The sequence below is a fragment of the Panthera pardus genome, unplaced genomic scaffold (assembly GCF_024362965.1).
Source record: "Panthera pardus isolate Hobbes unplaced genomic scaffold, ASM2436296v1 HiC_scaffold_8, whole genome shotgun sequence".
NCBI classification, from domain to species: domain Eukaryota; kingdom Metazoa; phylum Chordata; class Mammalia; order Carnivora; family Felidae; genus Panthera; species Panthera pardus.
In genome coordinates, this window is record NW_026527013.1 from 87164594 (window position 1) to 87185342 (window position 20749).

Here is a 20749-nt window from a genome sequence, read left to right on the forward strand (position 1 = left end):
TAGTATATACTTTATATATACTATAGTATATACTATAGTATATATATAGTATATACTATAATAGTATATACTATAGTATATACTATTATAGTATATACTATATATAGTATATAATATTTATTATAGCATTTTTTTAAGTTTATTTATTTTGAGAAAGAGAGAGAGAGCAAGACAGGGATGGACAGAGAGAAAGGAAGAGAGAGAATCCCAAGCAGGCTCCATGCTGCCAGCACAGAGCCTGAAGCAGGGCTCAATCTCATAAACCATGAGATCATGACCAGAGCTGAAATCAAGAGTCACATGCTTAACTGACTGAGCTACCCAGGCGCCCTTATAACATTTGTAAAAACCAAGAGAGAAACATAAAAGTATTCAAAGCCAAGGTTAGGCACTGCACACATGGATATCTGAGGTTATTTTTATTCCAGTGGCTAATTCAATATGTAAGACACATTTCAATTTCTCCTGATGATATTTTTACTTGACACTACATATTTTAGAAACTGACAAGGCAGATGTGACTCACACTTCTATATGTTAATACACAACACTATGTATGTTTTCTCCCAAAATAGTATTTTGAGCCCTAATCCTTCCCAGGGAAATATCTATTTTATATCTAAAAATATACATATATAAAAGTGTATACACACACCATACATATATATGTGTATATAGGTATATATGTAATTTCCAATATGAGAAAATATTATAGCAAAACGTATTGTTTCAATTATATAAATATCTATTATCACTTTTTTCTCCTACAGTAAGAAAAACCTGCAATAAGTTTTATAAAATGACCATGTAAATTACATTGTTAGTAGTATAGAGTATCATATATAGAACATTATTTTGCCATCTAATTAGAAAGATTTCTAAAATTTAATGCAAGAGTAATCTCAGTCATAAAACTGTATCGTGAAAATGCCATTGCATTTATTTTTAAATTATATTAACATTATATCAAAACGTAGGATTATGTAACCCACATACAGTGGGGCAAGAAAATATTAATACATACTAAATCATGGAGCATGCTTATTTGCATATAAGACTGAGTTGTCTGTTTTGTCCTCTTGCTCTGGTGCTCACAGTTTAGAAAAGGAGTTGTTAAAAGGAGCTGCATAAAACAGCCTAAATAAAGAGTATTTTTATTTAGTACTTAGCGATCACTATCTGGCCCCAATCTTAAGCATTTAATTTTAGTTCTCTGAGCCTAATTTTCTTAATCTAAGTAGGAAGTTTCAGAGGTAGTCTTCTTTAATGGAAGTTTCATGGAGTTGGATGAGAAGCAGGTTCAAGAATAAGAGAGGTTTCCAAATGGGCAGCTTCCCTCTCGCAGTCAAGTGGCTGAAATTGGCCTCAACTAGCCTACTTTCAATTCTCACTGTTTTCTATCCTTGGTCTCCATATGTAACATCATTTTTTTTTCAATTTTTTTTTTAACATTTATTTATTTTTGAGACAGAGAGAGACAGAGCATGAATGGGGAGGGTCAGAGAGAGAGGGAGACACAGAATCTGAAACAGGCTCCAGGCTCCGAGCTGTCAGCACAGAGCCCGACGCGGGGCTTGAACTCACGGACCGTGAGATCATGACCTGAGCCGAAGTCGGCCGCTCAACCGACTGAGCCACCCAGGCGCCCCTGTAACATCATTTTAAGAAAGAAGTCATAATATTTTAAGCTTAAAATCCAATGGATTGGGGCACCTGGATGGCTCCAATGGATTGGGGCACCTGGATGGCTCAGTCAGTTAAGAGTCCGACTTGGGCTCAGGTCATGATCTCACGGTTTGCGAGCTCGAGCCCTGCATACGGCTCTGTGCTGACAGCTCACAACCTGGAGCCTGCTTCATATTCTGTGTCTTCCTCCCTCTCTGCCCCTCACCCGCTCGTCCTCTCTCTGTCTCTCTCTCTCTCAAAAATAAATAAACATTAATTTTTTGTTAATCCACTGGGTTATTAATACCTCTTGGGAAAGAGAATCCTCAGTCTCTCCTGCTCCTGGATGTCTTATAGTTTATGCCAACAATGCAAGGCTCTGGCTGCTCTTCACTTTGGCCATTTCTTAGGCTTGTGTGTATAGTGGGCAACCTAAAAGGATGAGGCAATTTCTCTCGGTAAGACAAGGAATAGGCTGGCTTACCATTTGCGATATAAGAGGTAGATTCAACAAGCTCAGTGTTCCTCACATGTGACTCAAACCCACTACATGTGCAGTTATCAGTGTAGGCCCATATCACATGATCCACATCAGAGTGGAGGGCAAGGTGAACTGATACAAATATGCTGACGTTCACACTGCCTGCTGTGGTGTGAGTAATAAAGTTCCCTGTCTTTGACCCAGGAGTGTCATATCAATGACTGGCATCTACAAAACAGTAACAAGTTAATTTATTAGCTTATAAATAAGGTAAAGTCAAATTCTGGGCGGGTACACACCCTATCACTAGACTTTTTGACTTAGATTTTCATTGATACTTAATATTGTTAAATGTTAAAACTAGACTAATAAAAATAGTAAGGTACTAAAACTGCAGACTAGACATTTAACATTTAATAGTACAATTAAATTAAAGAATCTAGAAGAGTGAATTGTTTTAAGAAAATTTATTACAAGATAAAGGTAGCACTAAAAATCAGAGTAAAGAAACATATTTCAACATAAAAATAACTATATATGGAAAACTCACAGCTAACATCATACTCAGTACTGAAAAGTTGAGAGCTTTTCCCCTAAGATCAGGAACAAGACAAGGATGTCCACTCTCACCGCTTTTATTCAACATAGTACTGGAAATCCTAGCCACAGCAATAAGACAACAAAAAGAAATAAAAGCCATCCAATTGGTAAAAAAGTAAAACTTCCACTATTTGCAGATGACATGATACTATGTATAGAAAATCCTAAAGACTCTATGAAAAAACTACTAGAACTAATAGATGAACTCAGGTCACAGATACAAAATCAATATAGAGAAATCCATTGCATTTCTATACACTAACAATGAAATAGCAGAAATAAAAAATTGGAAAACAGCCCCATTTACAACTGCACCAAAAATAATAAAATACCTAGGAATAAATGTAACCAAGGAGGGGAAAGATCTATTCTCTGGAAACTGTAAAAACTGATGAAGAATGGAAAATAACACAAACTAAATGGAAAGATATTTCATGCTTATGGATTGGGAGACCAAATATTGCTAAAATGTCTACACTTCCCAAAGAAATTTACAGAATTAATGCAACTTCTATCAAAATACCAAAAGTATTTCTCACAAAACCAGAACAAAAATCCCAATATTTGGGGATGCCTGGGTGGCTCAGTCAGTAAGGGTCTGACTTTAGCTCAGGTCATGATCTCACGGTTCGTGAGTTTGAGCCCCGCATGGGGCTCTGGGCTCCTTGATAGCTCAGAGCCTGGAGCCTACTTTGGATTCTGTGTCTCCCTCTCTCTCTGCCCCATCCCCATTCATGCTCTGTCTCTCTCTGTCTTAAAAAATAAATAAAACATTAAAAAAAATTAATAAAAAAATCCTAATATTTGTATGAAACCACAAAAGACCCTGAATAACCAAAACAATCTTGAAAAAGAAAACAATTTGAAGTATTACAATCTGAGATTTCAAGATACACTACAAAGCTATAGTAATCAAACCAGTATGGTACTGGTGCACATGCGTGCATGCACACACACACACACACATGCACACACACACACGATACACAGATCAATGTAACAGAATCAAAAGCCCAGAAATAAACTCATGATTATACAGTCAACTAACCTTCAATAAAGGAGTCAAGAAGGCAAGAACATGCAATAGGAAAAAGACAGTGTTTGCAACAAATAGTGTTAGGAAAACTGGGCAGTTACATGCAAAAGAAAGAAACTGGACCACATTCTTCTACCATACATAAAAATAAACTCAAAATGGATTAAATACCTAAATGTGAGACCTGAAACCATACAAATCACAGAAGAGAGCACAAGCATCAATTTCTCTGACATCAGCCATATCAACATTTTTCAAAAATTTTGCCTCTCCTGAGACAGGGGGAAAAAAGCAAAAATAAACTACTGGGACTACATCAAAATAAAAAGCTTATGTGAAGAGAAGGAAACAATCAACAAAACCAAAAGACAATCTACTAAATGGGAGAAGATATTTGCAAATGGCATATCCAATAAAGGGTTAGTATTCACAGCATATAAAGTCAGCACCCAGAAAACAACTAATCCAGTTAAAAATTGGCAGAAGATATGAACAGACATTTATCCAGAGAAGATATACAGATGGTCAACAGACACATGAAAAGATGCTCAGCATCACTCAGCATCAGAGAAATGCAAATCAAAACCACAGTGAGATATCAGCTCACACCTATGAGAATGGCTAAAATCAAAAACACAAGAAACAAGATTTGGTGAGGATGTGGAGAGAAGGAACCCTGGGCCACTGCTGATGAAAATGCAAACTGGTGCAGCCAGTATGGAAAACAGTAAATAAAAGTCCTCAAAAAATTGAAAATAGAATTATCATAAGATCAAGTAATTCCACTACTGTGTATTTACCCTAAGAATACAGAAATACTGATTTGAAAAGATATATGCACCCCTATGGCTACTGCAGGATTATTAGCAACAGTTAAGATATGGAAGCAACACAAGTGTCCATCCATAGAAGAGTGGAATAAGATATGATATATACATAAAATGAAATATTACTCAACCATAAAAATAGTAAGACCTTGCCAGTTTCAACAATATGAAAGCATCTAAGAGGATATACTGCTAAGTGAAATAAGTCAATCAGGGAAAGACAAATACCATATGATTTCACTCATGTGGAATTCAACAAAGAAAACAAAGAAAAAAGAGGAAAAAAACTAAGCTCTTAAATATAGAGAAGAAACTTATGGTTAGCGGAGGAGAGGAGGATGAGAGGATGGGTAAAATAATAGATGAAGAGGATTAAGAATAAACTTGCTGTGATGAGCACTGTGTAATGTACAGAATTGTTGAATCACTATACTGTATGCCTGAAACTAATATAACACTGTATATTAATTATATGGGAATTATAATAAAAATAATTTAAAAAGAGAGTGAAAAGAATGAATTACTTAGTAAATAATGTGGCGGCAAGTGGTCATGCATTGTGAATATGTAAAATTAAACCCTTCACCTCAAAATACACCAAAAACTAATAATAATAATGACAGATAAATAAGTGACCTAAAGTGAAGAATAAAATTACATGTTTATAAGAAATGTGGAAGGCTATTTTTATAATATAAATGTAAAAAGGACTTCCTTAGCAAAATAATCATAGTAAGAAATCAAAAAATACTTGGGAGCAAATGAAAATAAACCCATTTAAAAGCTTTGGGATGTAGCAAAAGCAGTTTTAAGAGGGCAGTTTATAACAACATAGGCTTATCTCAAGAAACAAAAATCTCAAATAAGCAACCTAAACTTTTGCTTGAAGGAACTTGAAAAAGAAGAATAAACAAAGCCCAAAGTTAGTACAAAGAAGGAAATAATAATTATCAGAGCAGAAATAAATGGAAAAGAAAACAACAGAAAAAGATCAATGAGACTCAAAGCTGGTTTAGACTCATCAAGAAAAAAAGAGAGAGGATTCAAATAAATAAACAAAAAAAGACAGAGAAGCTATAACCAATTACACAGAAATTCAAATAATTTAATACAATAAAAAATTATATGCCAACAAATTGGACAACCTGAAAGAAATAGATCAATTTCTAGAAACAGAATCTTCTGAGACTGATTCACAAAGATATTTAAGATCAATTACTGGTAACAAAATTGAATCCGTAATCAAACAAATCCTAACAAACTAAAGTCCAGGACCAGATGATTTCACAGGTCAATTCTAATGAACCTTTTAAAAAGAATTAATACCTTTCTTTCCAAACTGCTTAAAAAAAAAAAAAAAAAAAAAAAAAAAAAAGATCAAGGAATGTTTCCAAATGCATTCTATGAGACAACATTACTTTGATACCAAAACTAGACAAAGACACTACAATAAAAGAAAATTACATACCAATATCCCAGATGAGCATATATACAAAAACATCAACAAGATATTACCAAACCAAATTCAACAACACATTAAATTAAAACGATCATTATAACTATCATAGGAATTCATTCCAAAGATGCTAGGATGGTTCAATATACACAAATTGATCAATGTGATTTACAAAATTAAGATTAAAAACCAAATGATTAGGGCGCCTAGGTGTCTCAGTCGGTTGGTCGTTCAACTCTTAATGTCTGCTCAGGTCATTATCTCGAAGTCATGGGATTGAGCCCTGCATCAGGCTCTGTGTTGAGTGTGTAGTGTGTTCAGGATTCTCTCTCTCCCATCTCTCTCTACGCCTCCCCCACTTGCATGCACGCGCGCGCTCTCTGTCTCTCTCTCTCAAAATAAATAAATAAGCATTTAAAAAAAAAACCACAATATTTCAAGATTCAAGAAAAACACTTGACAAAATTAAACCCATTCTCAATAGAATGGGTATAGAAGGAATACCTCAACGTAATAAAGGCTATATATACGACAAACCCTCTGCCAAATTCATACTCAGTGGTGAAAACTGAAAGCTTTTCCCCTAAGATCAGGAACAAGACAAGGATGTCCATTCTCATCACTTTTATCCAACATAGTACTGGAAGTCCTGGCCATAAAACCAGACAAAAAATAAATAAATAAAAGCCTTCCAAACTGGTAAGAAAGAAAAAAGAAAACACTGTCCATACTTGCAGATGGCATGATACTATATACAGAAAACCTTAAAGACTCCACCAAAAAACTATTATATCTAATACATGAATTCAGTAAAACTTCAGAATACAAAATCAATATACAGCAGTCCACTGCATTTCTATACACGGATTGCTATCAAATAGCAAAAAACAGAAATATGTGTAACAATCCCATTTACAATTGCATCAAAGAGAATAAAATACTTAGGAATAAGTTTAACCAAAGAGGTGAAAGACCTGTACTCTTAAAACTTTAACACATTGATGAAATAAAGTGAAGGATACACAAATAGAAAGGTTAACCATGCTCATAGATTAGAGAATTAATATTGGTGTTTTTTGGGGTTTTTTTTATTTTTTTTAACATTTATTTATTTTTGAGACAGAGAGACAGCATGAACAGGGGAGGGTCAGAGAAAGAGGAAGACACAGAATCTGAAACAGGCTCCAGGCTCCGAGCTGTCAGCAGAGAGCCCGACGTGGGGCTGGAACCCACGGACTGCGAGATCATGACCTGAGCCGAAGTCAGATGCTTAACCAACTGAGCCACCCAGGCACCCCAAGAATATTGTTAAAATGTACATGCTACTCAAAGCAATGTACAGATTCAATGCAGTCTCTATCATAATACCAACACTGTTTTTCAAACAAGTAGAACAAAAATATCCCAAAATTTGCATGGAACCACAAAAGACCCCAGATAGCCAAAGCAACCTTGATAAATAAGAACAAAGTTGGAGGTATCACAATTCCAGATTTCAAGATATACTACAAAGCTATCACAATCAAAACAGTATGGTATTGGCACAAAAACAGACACACATAGATCAATGGAACAAAGCCCAAAAATAAACCCACACATCTATGGTCAATGAATCTGTGACAAAGAGGCAAGAATATGCAATCAGGAAAAAACAGTCTCTTCAATAAATGGGACTAGGAAAACTGGACAGCTACATGCAAAAGAATAAAACTGAACCACTTTCTTATATCATACACAAAATAAACTCAAAATGGATTAAAGACTTAAATCATAAAGCTCCTAAAAGAAAACATAGGCAGTAATCTCTTAGACATCAACCTTAGCAGTATTTTTCTGGATCTGTCTCCTAAGGTATTAAAACAAAAGCAAAAATAAACTATTCCAACTACACCAAAATAAAAGGCTTTTGCACAGCAGAGGGAACTGTCAACAAGACAAAAAGACAACCCGAATAAAAGAAAATACTGGTAAATAATATAGCCAATAAGAGATTAATATCCAAAATATGTAAAGAACAGATACAACAAAACTCCCTAAAAAACAAATAATCCAATTAAAAAATGAGTAGAGAACGTGAATAGACATTTTTCCAAAAGAAGACACAGAGATGGCCAATGGAACATGAAAAGATGCTCAACATCACTAATCATCAGGGAAACGCAAATCAAAACCACAATGATTTCACCTCACATCAGTCAGAATGGCTAGTATAAAAAGGCAAGTGTTGGCAAGGATGTGAAGAAAAGAGAACCATCCTGCACTGTTAGTAGGAATGTAAACTGGTGCAATTACTGTGGAAACAGGATAAAGTTTCCTCAAACATTAAAAACAGAATTACCATAAATGATCCATTAATTCCACTACTGGGTATTTATCTTAAAAGTAAAGAAGCACTAATTTGTAAATACATATGCATCTTTATATGCAGCATTATTTACAATAGCTAAGACATGGAAGCAACCCAAGCATACATCAAGAGATGGATGGATAAAAGAGATATAGTACATATACAGAAGGGAATACCACTCAGCTATGAATCTTGCCATTCACAACAACAATGATGGACCTAGAGGGTATTATGCTAAGTGAAATAAGCCAGAAAAAGACAAATACCATATGATTTCATTTTTATGTGAAATCTAAATAACAAATGAGCAAACAAACAACAAAAAAGAAACAGACTTATAGAGAACTGATGGCTGCCAAAGGGGAAGGGTTGGGGGGGTGGGGAATGGGTAAAATGCACAAAGGGGATTAAAGGGCACAGAGCTCCAATCGTAAAATAAGTAAGTCACAGGGATGAAAAGCGCAGCATAGGGAATCCATTCAATACTGTAATACACTTATTGTGGCGAGCATTTCATAACATATGTAATTGTTGAATGACTGTTATACATATGAAACTAATGATATATTCTATGTCAATTACACAGCAATCAAAACTTTTAAAAAAGCAAAAAAGAAAAAGACATGTCTGAAAAGATACTAAGTCGTTAGTATGAAGTGCATGGGGGAGAGAAAGCTATTTCTCTTCAGACACTTCAGTACTGTATGGATTGTTATATACGTAACAGATACATATGTATCTGTTATATATATATATATATATATGCATATATATATATATATATGCACATATATACTACTTCTATAATTGAAACTATTGGAGTTAAGTTTTAAAAGTAAAATAAACAGCAATTAAGAAAAGAAAAGGGAGAAAATAGCAGACCAGATGATGTAAATTCTAGTTATTTTGTATTGCTGGGTCTCCAGCAACTGACCCAAAAACTGATGAATTTTACTCAAAGCCACAGATTCAAAAGTTCTGAAGGAGGAAACATTGGTACCTGAGGGATCAGTAGAGAAGGTGTCCTGACCTGAAGACTTGCATGGCCACACTGTGCTAGTCAGTAGGACTGATACTTCTTAATGATGGTTAGCAGCACCTGAGAACATTGATCCTTATGTCTCTCGATGAGAGAGCCCCGAGACCTCTTTGCTCAGTAATGAATGCAAAAAGAACTAGCTATCTTGTGTAATATGAGGAAAATTAGCTCTGGAAAAGACGATCAGAGATCAAGAAATCTAATAACATTGGTGTTTTCTGGTAGAGAGAGAAAGATATATATCCTACACAGAGGTATATTGCCACGCATGAGCCTAGGCAACTACAAAGTTGTGTGATGAAAAGGCAGTAAAAGAAGTAATACTTAAGGAAGAAAAGCCTTATACAATAGTAATCACAAAATTATTGAGATGTTTTACATTGTTTCATACTGACTTCTTGAAATCCACTGTTTTTTTGCACTTAAAATAATCTTAGGTTAAGTTAGCCACAGTGCTCATTAGCCACATTTGTCCAGTGACAATCTTATCAGACAATGAATCTCGAGAGAAAGAGCAGAATATATGAGAAGCTGGTCAGAATATAAACTGATACAAATGCCTGAAGAACAAATTTAAGATATAGATAACCGAAGGTCCAGCAATCCCACTCATGGGAATGTAGCAAAGGAGTCTACACCAAACTGTTGGGAGAAGCAAGGATTAACAACCACCTTAGATGTTCATAATGTTCACAGAGTAAAGTCTTTGCATTCCCTGGCAGGAATGTAATAGTATTTCTGGCAGCTGCAGCAAGTATGCTTTATGTCCTCACATTCACTATATATGAAGGCAGGTGCATCACTCAGTCTCTTTCACGTGTAAACAAATGGTGACCAGTTGGTGGACTTATCTGGAAAGAAAAATAATGTGATGATGCTGGCCTCTACGCTCTGAACCTCTTCATCTGCCCATCCTTCTAAGTCCAACCATGTAACACATCCACCACTGTTCTGTGAGCTCCAAATGTGACCTTGCTTTGATGCAAATATTAGCAAATTTGCTGATATTAAAGTCCTAGTAATCACCAACTGACACAACTTACAGGTAAGAGAGGACACAACAAGAGGCATTTGTTTTCGAGTTCCCTAGGTCACTCAAACATATTACAGGAGAGAGGGGCACGGGCTCAGCCTCTAGGGCTTGATAGCTGCCCCCCTCTGATAGTCATTTTCCTGATCTCTAAAATCACTGTAAAACCTACCCAACAAGGCTGTTGTGAGGAAAAGGACTGTCTAATACCAGCCTGTAGCAAAAGGGGGAAAAAAAAGAAAAAAAAAACAAAAAAACAGCAACAACGATAGCAGTTTACCTTTTCCCATAATGCCTGGACAATATTTTCTCTAGAAATCATCTACTTGCCTTTAATAGTCAAACAAAATGGTAATAAAAGAAATATAAGTCAAAGGAACAATATGATAGCAATTTTAGACTTCCAGATTAACAAAGATCATTTTAAATGTTTTTCTTCAAGTATGGAGATTCAGTAAGAAAGGAATCACGTGACACCAGTGGTGGCAGTGTTAACTGCCTTACGTCGCCAAAGAGAATCTGACACTGCAAGGTCCTTGTCCCCTCCTTCAGTAACATCAGTACTGGCAAACTTTCCTTGGGAAACAGTGAAAATACAATATATTTGCATCCAAAAATATTACTCATTTATAAGGAAAAAAATGAAACCTAAATCCCTAATATGAGAAGAATGTGTATCCATGTATCCAAAAAATTAAGTAATATTTAAATTAATATTGAAAGAACATACCCATGTATCCAAAAAAATTAAGTAATACTCATTTTAATAATATTTAAGAAGAGTTTAATCATGTGAATAAATGTTATATAATCACCTGTTAAGATTGGGATAGAGAACTATCATATAGAATAGAATATTAAGCACGTAAAAAGGCATAGAAAAAAGACTAATGGAGAAATTGCTTTTTGATTAAATTTGTTTAAACAAAAATCTATTTTAAATCCCTATTTGGATTTTCTGACTAAATATACACTTAATATAAAGGCAACATATCAAAAGTCTCCTAAGACTTAAGAACCAAAAATTTTGCTTCTACCCACAAACTTGTCAACTTTCTCATGTAAGCTAAAAAGGGCTAGCAGGCGTCCCTCTCTGCCAGCGAAGTCAGAAGTATTCACAGGGAATGCAGATCTCCACTAGGTGATTATTTTAAAAATAATTATTTGTAGAAGAGTTTCCTACTTATTGATTTTTTATTATTCTTTCAGTCTTCAGTTTGGTGTGTATGTATGTACTTATGTGCTTTTGGGTGCTGAGAGATATGTGTGTGAGTGTGTGTGTGTATTTATAATTTTTAAAGAGTTAAGTAATCGTTTTTAAAGTAAAAGCTGGATATGTGTTTGCCAAACTAAGAAACACAGTGCACGCCCATTACGCTTTCCTTGAGTATTTGATAGACAATGCAGAAGCCACCTCGGCTAGAGAACAAAGATCTGAAGGGATCCCAGTTACACCAGTGGGTCTTAATTGGCTCAAAAGGCCCATTTGTTGCCTGGTGACAAATATATGCTAGCTATTCCTACATCATTTAGGCCATGCATAATTATCTTACTAAGGAAGCAAAATTGCGACCCTAGAACTTCCTGAAACATGAGGAGACATGGTTTTAAGTTTCATTCCCGTAGTACAAAACTCCTTTTGAAAGGTATAGTAAAAACATTAAGATAAACACCCACTATGAGTAATTATGAGTCCTTTTTTGCATTTGAACTGAAGTAGAATTGTTAAAATTCACTAGGTAAATGGATTGTCAATTTAGGCTGTTTTTCTCAGGATGCTTCCAAATTCTCTAAGACTAGCTCTTTCAGAAAGCCTTGCTGCTGCTTTTAAAATTAATAACATGTGTCCTGAGCTACCAGAAGTTAAAGCCTAGAAGCCTTTTTCCTTGCTATCAGAGGCTAATGGATTACATTGTCATTTATACAAACTTGGCATCAAACAGTTAAACCTTGAAGCTTAGGCTGAAGCCTGGCTACACCCCAGGGCCCTCAGGCAGCCCTTGGCACAGCTCAGGTGTTGTGGGGGATGCTGTGCATGAGAAACAGGAAGCAACCTCAGAGACAGGTGTGTTTGAGGACTGTGCGGGGGAGGGGGAAATACTCTCTGTAGCTCCATAACCCATATAACCAGCCCTTCTCACCACCAGAGGAACAGAACAGCGAAAGGGGAAGGCGGGGTGGTACCCACGGGAAAAGAGGTGCTGCCTCACAGTGATTAGGTACAGTGGAAGCAGAGGCTTATAATATGAAGCTAAATGTGCTTTATCAGAAAAATACATGGAAACAGTTGAATCCTTACTTAGAAATACCATTTATTTGCATTGCAGGCATAAAGTCTGAGTATTTTCTGAGCGTGCCCTCTAAAACTAGAATGAAAGAGCAGAAAATATTAGGTAACAAGAAACAAATATCAAGCAGAGGGGAGAAAGCACAGAAATACGGCAACAATCAGGGAGAAGATGCTTTCCTAATTGCTCCTAACGGAAGGCAATGAGCAGAGATTAGCAGTTAAGAACTCTGGGACAGCACCACGACTTAAGCCTATAAATCGTATCTACAATTTTCTGGAAATATATGTGCACGTATGCACACACATATGCAAGCACAATGTGCCTTCTTTTCAACTAACTCCTTCTGCCAATCCTCTGAAGTCCTTTGGGGTAATAGTAATAGGGATACTTGAACAGTGATTAACTCAACTAACATCATTCACTCCCTTGATACTGGGTCAGCCAATGGACGTTACCTAAAGACCAGAGGGCACTAAGGCTAACTGAAAACTTCATACGGATTAGCACAGTTAAACTAAGCTAGGAGCCCTAGCCAACCGCTTTTGTTAACACCAGATTTTTTTCTCCTCTGAAACATGATCTCCTCTGAAACATGTATATACAGACACATTTGTACAAACAAAGACATACACAGACACATACACACTCAAGTCCTCCCTCCACACTACAGTGTTTTGTTTTCTTTTTTTAGCGTGCCCAAAATACATTTTAAATGCAGACATTATGTTTTGTTTTTAGTGATGCAATTTGTTTTATAAGTATTAAACTGCACTGTGTTGACACCTTAAGACTCCTCATTAAAGGGTACAATTCTGTAAGTCTATGAAATACAAAATTTTCTGCTTCATGAATACACAACCAAAAACAACTCTTCTAAATATATGGAAGAAATTTAAGGTTTGCTTTTTGTTTTGCTTTTGCATTGAATCCAAAACACTGCAAGTAATAATTATAGTTGTTACCACTCAGGAAGTGCTGAGGGAAACCAAATTTTATCTGCCTTTTCAGTGGATCTTAGTTAACTTTATTCATCACAGATAAAGAAGATAAAAATGTGCTTAAATCTTTAGAAACAATACTTTCATATGGTGTTAATAATATCAAAGCAACCTAAGTCTTTTAAAGGTAAAAGAATAAAAATTGTATATGGTTTATTCTTTTAAAAAACTTAACTTGAAAACAACACCAGAATCTCTAAAGCTTCTTTTGTGTAGTTGCTAAAATCTGTTCAATTTTTCCATTCCAATGAATCACAAAATCAAAGAGCACAGAAAAAAATAATCCTTAAGTATTTTTGATGTGTGTAAGACAATGAACAATTACTTCAAATTCAATGTGTAAATATTTATTAACCATCTGACACAGCAGCAAGCGTTTAATCCCTGTTACCCAAGATCCAAATATTCATTCCAATAGCCCTAACACATTACTAACGCTTATAGATTCATTCTTCTCTAACTGTTAGGTAGAAATTTGCCATCTGCTCTTAGGTCATTTACATTTGGAGAAAATGTCTCATCATCCCATAAAAAAAATAAAAGTAAATAAAAACACAATTTCTTGACATCAGTTACTGAACCCCAGGTATCTTTTTTTTTTTTTTTTTTTGGCACATTTCTTAAACAGTACTCTATTATATTTAAGCCAGATAACAGTCCCAAAGAGAATTATAAAAAGTCTAGACATAGTATGTTTGAATCAGTATTTTCTAATAAGCAATATTAACTTATACTAAGTTCTTAAGAATTTTGTAAAATAACAGACCTCATGTTGTTTTGGGATCTGCAAGCAACCAAAACTTTCTTTAAGGTAGGAGAGACAGAAGGGATTGGAGATAATGGGAATGGTAAATTAGAACCTTATTTGGCGTTAATGAGTGAAAACCGGATACGATTCCAAAGCTACAGGTCTTTAATTCATGAAGGAATGCGTTAATTGTTATTTTAAATTGTCAACTTATTTCATCTTCTTACTTCTGGTGCATAATCCAGAAAAATACAAATTACATGAAACTTTAGTAATAAACTAAGCATGTAATAAGTAATTGAAACTTCTTCTATGACATCACTATTGATATACCTTCTTTACTAGAAATGTTTTTGTCTATTTTTTGGAGGTTTTTTTGGTCTAGAAATTTGGTTAACAAAATATTTCACAATAAACATGATAGAGTCACATCCGTAAATAATATATAAATTGCTTACCTCAGTCAAGTGTGGCATAGGGTTAAATCCACAGAGATTACACACTTGATTCTTGCATTCGGTGCAAGTATTGAAGTTAGGAGGATCCTTAGAACCTATGTTGAGTTCAGTCTTGCAGAGAGGACATGCTGATTCTGGTTTGGGAGTTTTCTCCAATTTGGGGGGAAGGACAGCCTTTTGAGGCTCAGTTGTTAGAGGTTTGCTATCCTTAACAGGCAGAGGCTTCTTTTCTGTTTCTGTTCTTTTTACTGTTGGAACTGGTTCAGATTTGGGTTCTAATTTTTCAACTACTGGAGCTTTTGCTTCCTTTTTCACAGGTACAACCTTTGCAGGTGCCGGTGGTACCTGACCTGTGGATTTGGGTGGCCCCTGAGAAGGAGGTGGCTGTGAAGGAGGAGGGCCCTGTTTTGTTGGGACTCCAAGAGCACTCTGAGATTGAGACCCAGGCTGGCCTGCTGTGGAGATTAAATTTGATGCCTGGCTGAAGATTGATGCTCCAAACCCAAAGAGTTTTCCAGTCACAGTTTCTTGAGGAGTCGTGGGCTGCGATTTAGGGGCATCGGTAATACTTCCCAGATTCAGACTGAAACGTCGCGACTGCTCCTGAGGCTTTGGGGGCTGCTGAGCTGTGGGGGCAGTTTGGCCAGTGGGAGGTCTTGGGCCTGCGGGTGGAGGTGACCCTTTTGGCATCGGCTTGGCATCTGGCTTAGGACTCATTTTGGTTTGTGCTTTCTTGGGCTCTTCTCTCTTCTGAACTGGATCAGCTTGTTTTTGACCTTTGCCCTCTGGGCTGGGCCCAGGATGTGAAATAATTTTCGAATCTGATGCAGGTCGGGGTATGACTTTAGAATCAAACGGGGTGACTTTTTCTCCCGTTGGTGGAAAACTCTGGGAGGGTTTGGCAGCGTCTGTTTTTAGAGGAGGGGTTATTATCTCTTGATCTTCCAGCTGTACTTTGGGGCTTGGAATATCAGGTTTTGCTGCTACTGACGATGAAGACGAGACATCTGTGGCTGGCTTTCCCGTCTTGGGCTGCTTTGGTTTATCGTCAGCCACGGGGACCTCGGCCTGCTCAGAGGGAACCGAGGGCTCTTTGGGAGGGGCTGGCTTGGGCAAAGGCTCCGCCGCCGCTGGAGGTTGCCTGGCGGCAAGTGGGGGAGAGCCGTGAATGGTCGGTTGTTTCACTAGAGGTGGGGGCCTCTTAGACTCAGGTGCCTTCGAGATCTCCTGCTTGGGTACAGTATCCTTCTTTGGAGAAGTGTGCTGTGGCTGTGGGGATGGTTTGCCCACGGCAGATGCAGGACCAACAGGGGCAATCTTCGGTTTAGGCTGAGGAGATGAGGGAACTGGAGCCAGGTCACCTCCGAGAGCTCTTTTCATCTGACAGTTTAAACAGAGCCACTCTTTTATCTAGAAATAATATAAAATAATGGTCAGTGAGAGAGTAACAATGTGAAAACACAAAAACATTTTTAAAAATGCATGGTACCACTTGACGCTATGTCGCTCATCATTTGAAACAAAATATAGATCAAATTAGTTCACTTAGTTTATATTAAAATATTAACATGTTGGGGCACCTGGGTGGCTCAGTAGGTTAAGCATCCGACTTGGGCTCAGGTCATGATCTCAAGGCTAGTGAGTTCAAGACCCGCATGGGGCTCTGTGCTGACAGCTCAGAGCCTGGAGCCTGCTTCGGATTCTGTGTCTCCTTCTCTCTCTGCTCTTCCCTGCTCATGCTCTCTCTCTCTCTCTCTCAAAGGTAAATAAACATTAAAAAAAATTAATAAAATTAAAAATAAAATGTTAATTATACTGAAATATAATTAATGAACCTCAGAGACTTAAACACTGTATATTTTAAGGAAAATAAAAAGTAAACATAAAAAGATTTTTTATTCTAATATTAATTTTGTTGTTCTTTGCCTTTGATTCACTGAAAGCATGTTTACCACTAGAAACAGAAAACACTGTATCATAAAAAGAAGAGTTATAACATAATAGATTCCATAAATCAGTTACATTAGATATTTTCTCTATTGATGGCTCATGAACAGTTTTCAGTTATACAACCCAGAGTACGCTTGTCAAATTATTAACACATTGCTAATTTCTTAAATTAGCAGAGCATTACATTCCCCTCCAAGGCAACATAATCAAATGTGTGAAAACAAAAATTATTAACCACACTGGGTTAGAAAGAAAACATTCTCTGTTAAGAAAATAAGGAAAAAATAATGGCATCCCTTCAAATTATCATAAATAATACCATGATTTTACAGAGGAAATATTTTTTCTTTAAAGTTTTATGAATATACTAGAAAGAGCAATATAACTAAGCAATATATTGATTTAACTGGTGAGATACGTATACATGTGAAATATACATAACACACACATACACAGCTTTAGGAGTAAGTTGATCTGCTCATTTCATGTCACATCAATTATGAAAAGGAGACAGTGAATTCCATACTTATTTCAGAATATAATTTAAAACTACCTATGTCTAACATTTACTTTTTTTTTTTTTTTTTTTTTTTTAAGAACAAGAGAGAGTGCACCAGTGGGGGAGAGGGGCAGAGGGAGAGAGAGAATCTTAAGCTAAGGGCTCCGTGCTCAGCACGAAGCCCAACATGGGGCTGGATCAAGAGTCGGCCACCCAACTGACTGAGCCACCCAGGTGCCCCTTCACCTCTTTTTTAAATTTCAAAATAATTTCTGCTTATAATACAAAATTTTAAATACTTCCAAAATCATTTAGAATGTCAAATTCTATGTGATGTAATCTTTTCCACCCAAAGTAACCAGTGTTACCAGTTTGGCACTGAGGTTCTTTGTACAGAATTCTACATGGTTGAAAACTAAATATATGGAGCATTGATACCAGAAAAGTTTTCTATAGTACAAAAGTGTCAAGTGTTAGGCTGGCAAAAAACATACACTTTACCTGCAAAGAATTTTCTTTTGAAAAGAAATGGAACTAACTTTTCCCAAGCTCTTAATTTTTTTTTAATTATTTCACAGTTGATACTGTTAAGGATTTAAAAAATTGTTAATGTTTATTTATTTTTGAGAGAAAGAGAGACAGAGCATGGGTGGGGGAGGGGCAGAGAGAGAGAGGGAGACACAGAATCCGAAGTAGGTTCCGGTCTCCGTGCTGTTAGCACAGAGCCCGACGTGGGACTTGAACTCTTGAGCCCTGAGATTATGACCTGAGCCGAAGCTAGACACTTAATCAACTGAGCCATCCAGGCACCCCTATTAAGTTTTCTAATAAAAAAAAATTTTTTTTAATTCAAAAAATTTTTTTAATTTTACTGAATTTTTTCTTAATTATTAAAAAGGCTTTAAAATAAAAAGCACACAGAAGTTATTTAAACTCATTGGCCAGTATGAAAGGACTTATTTTGCAATCTCATGGTCAAGTAAACTTTTGTTTAGAGAAGATTAAAAAAGATTCTCAACTCTAACATCTTATTTCTGTTTAAAAGTGTGAATCATAAAGTAAAATTAAAATATTTGTTAAAAATAGGTAGAAAGTAACAGAAGTAAAGAGAACATAGACCAACTTGCAGCATGAATGAGAATTGGTTTTCTTTTGGTGTACAATATTTTAAAGCATAAGTGTTAAACTTATGAATTTTTTGTTTTTAAGGAATACAGAAAATAAATTGATGGAAATATTTACTAAAAACTTGTAAAAAAATAGGTAGAAAGTACTTGAGCGTTCATTACATTTATTTTCAATATGGCAGTTGAAGATCTACGTACTTTTATATTATCTTTATGTTTCTGTATGTTTGAAGCATCTCACATAATAACTTTTTATACATATAAATATTTGAATCCCAAAAGAGAAACAATTGCTACTTAAAAGGTAAGCTAGAATGTTAGGAGACTTTCACCCGATTTTACCCCCTTCTTGATGGACAGAAATTCCTCCAAATAGGCATCTACCTACTTGACCATCTCCCCTACTCTCAATGACACTTGTGCTGTTCTATTGTTTATTTTTTCTCATTTGTCTTTTTCCACAGCCTTCACTGACACCAAAGCACCTTATAATCATGCAAACAAGATAAAAGAAACTATAATTAAAAGCATAATTTTTTACCTAGTCTCTCTCATTGATTTTTTTCTACAAAATATTATGAGATGTATATCCATAATAACCACCTTAAATCACAAACTCCTAGGGTTAGTGACTTGCATTATAGTTAAATTGCTCTTCTTCTTTTTGACAAGTGTTATGGCCAAAGTCGATGTAAAATTCATACGCTTATTCGTTTTTAATTTTAAGTAAGCTCTACTTTAGCCCAACATGGGGCTTAAACTCATAACTCTGAGATTGAGTCTCATGCTCTACTAACTGAGCCAGCCAGGACACCCCACCTATTCATTTCTTTATTCAAGTATTTATCGGGTAACTTCTACTTGGCCTATGGCACTGAATAAAAGAGAAAAAATCTCTAGTCTCCTGGAGGCTGGATTACAGAAGAAAAATCAGATAAGAAACAAGTTAACATGTAATATAACTTTTTTTTTTTAATTTTTTTTTTTCAACATTTTTTATTTATTTTTTTGGGACAGAGAGAGACAGAGCATGAACGGGGGAGGGGCAGAGAGAGAGGGAGACACAGAATCGGAAACAGGCTCCAGGCTCCGAGCCATCAGCCCAGAGCCTGACGCGGGGCTCGAACTCACGGACCGCGAGATCGTGACCTGGCTGAAGTCGGACGCTCAACCGACTGCGCCACCCAGGCACCCCTATAACTTTAAGGTTATTACAGGTATATATTAAGTGTCATCAGATATAGTATCAGATACTATATCTGATGATACTGTAATGACTCCTTTTTTCCTTTCATCCTGCGAGGAAACTTCCTAGTTTCCTTCCACTCTCCCCCTTGAACACTTCCTTGGATTCATTTGGTTTTTTCAGCAAAATATTCAGTCTCTGTGCAATGTGAACGTTGGAGTTTCACACATAGCTAGCCAGTAGGCTCTCACTCCACCTTGAACCACTGCAAAATTAGTACACTACCATAGCATATCAAATGCATAATTTATATTAAAACTTGGAAACATTCTATATTGCCCTTATTCCAAAATCAAATGTGTCCTTCTAGTTTATGAATGCATATGACTCTTGTTTCCACATAAGGACACAAAGGAGAGTCAGGAAGAGAGGTAGAAAACCCAAGTCACCTCTTCTTCTCTTTTTCTCTTAATACACCCTTTTTTTTTGAGAGATTCCATGGTCTCAACTTTTATTCTTTTAATGACCATATTTTCTTCACTTTGATAAACAACACATAAAAAACATTTTGACGCCTCCATGTTCCTCCTCGCCACTAGAATACAGGTTAAAATCATTGTAGAGATCACAGTATGAAAAGCTTTTTATCCTCTTAGGATTTTTTTAGAAAGAGCCTCCTTTATATTTAATTCTACTGGCCAAATCCATTGAAAATAGAAATGATTTGCATCTCAGCACTTAATCTAGTCCTGGAAACAGTGGCATTTCCAACTCCCTGATCAACTGGAAAACAAAAACAAAAGCAAACCTCCCATACACTGAGAAAATGAAAAAGTCCACAACCCGCCCCCCGCTGCACCCCACCTCCAGCATCACAAACCACCTTTAACTTTTCTGTGGGGCCGTGTCTTTCACGATGCACACAGAGAAGTAACAGTGCCTTTGGCCTCTCAGTCCTTGGCATTATAAATCCCATAGTATTTGCACTGCATTCTCCATTATTCAAGTGTG

At 36.2% G+C, this 20749-nt stretch overlaps 1 protein-coding gene across 8 annotated transcripts in view; it reads right to left on the reverse strand.

Annotated features, from left to right (window-relative positions):
• PCLO (piccolo presynaptic cytomatrix protein) overlaps positions 1-20749 on the reverse strand; it is a 429470-nt gene that overhangs the window by 384995 nt on the left and 23726 nt on the right. For all 8 annotated transcript variants that reach the window (XR_008420455.1, XM_053897773.1, XM_053897770.1 and 5 more), the window contains exon 3: positions 14977-16386. Coding sequence is in view for 7 of the 8 variants with exons in the window: in XM_053897773.1 (XP_053753748.1) it covers positions 14977-16386 (1410 nt within the window). In the remaining variant the exon portion in view is untranslated. The remainder of the gene's footprint in view (positions 1-14976; positions 16387-20749) is intronic.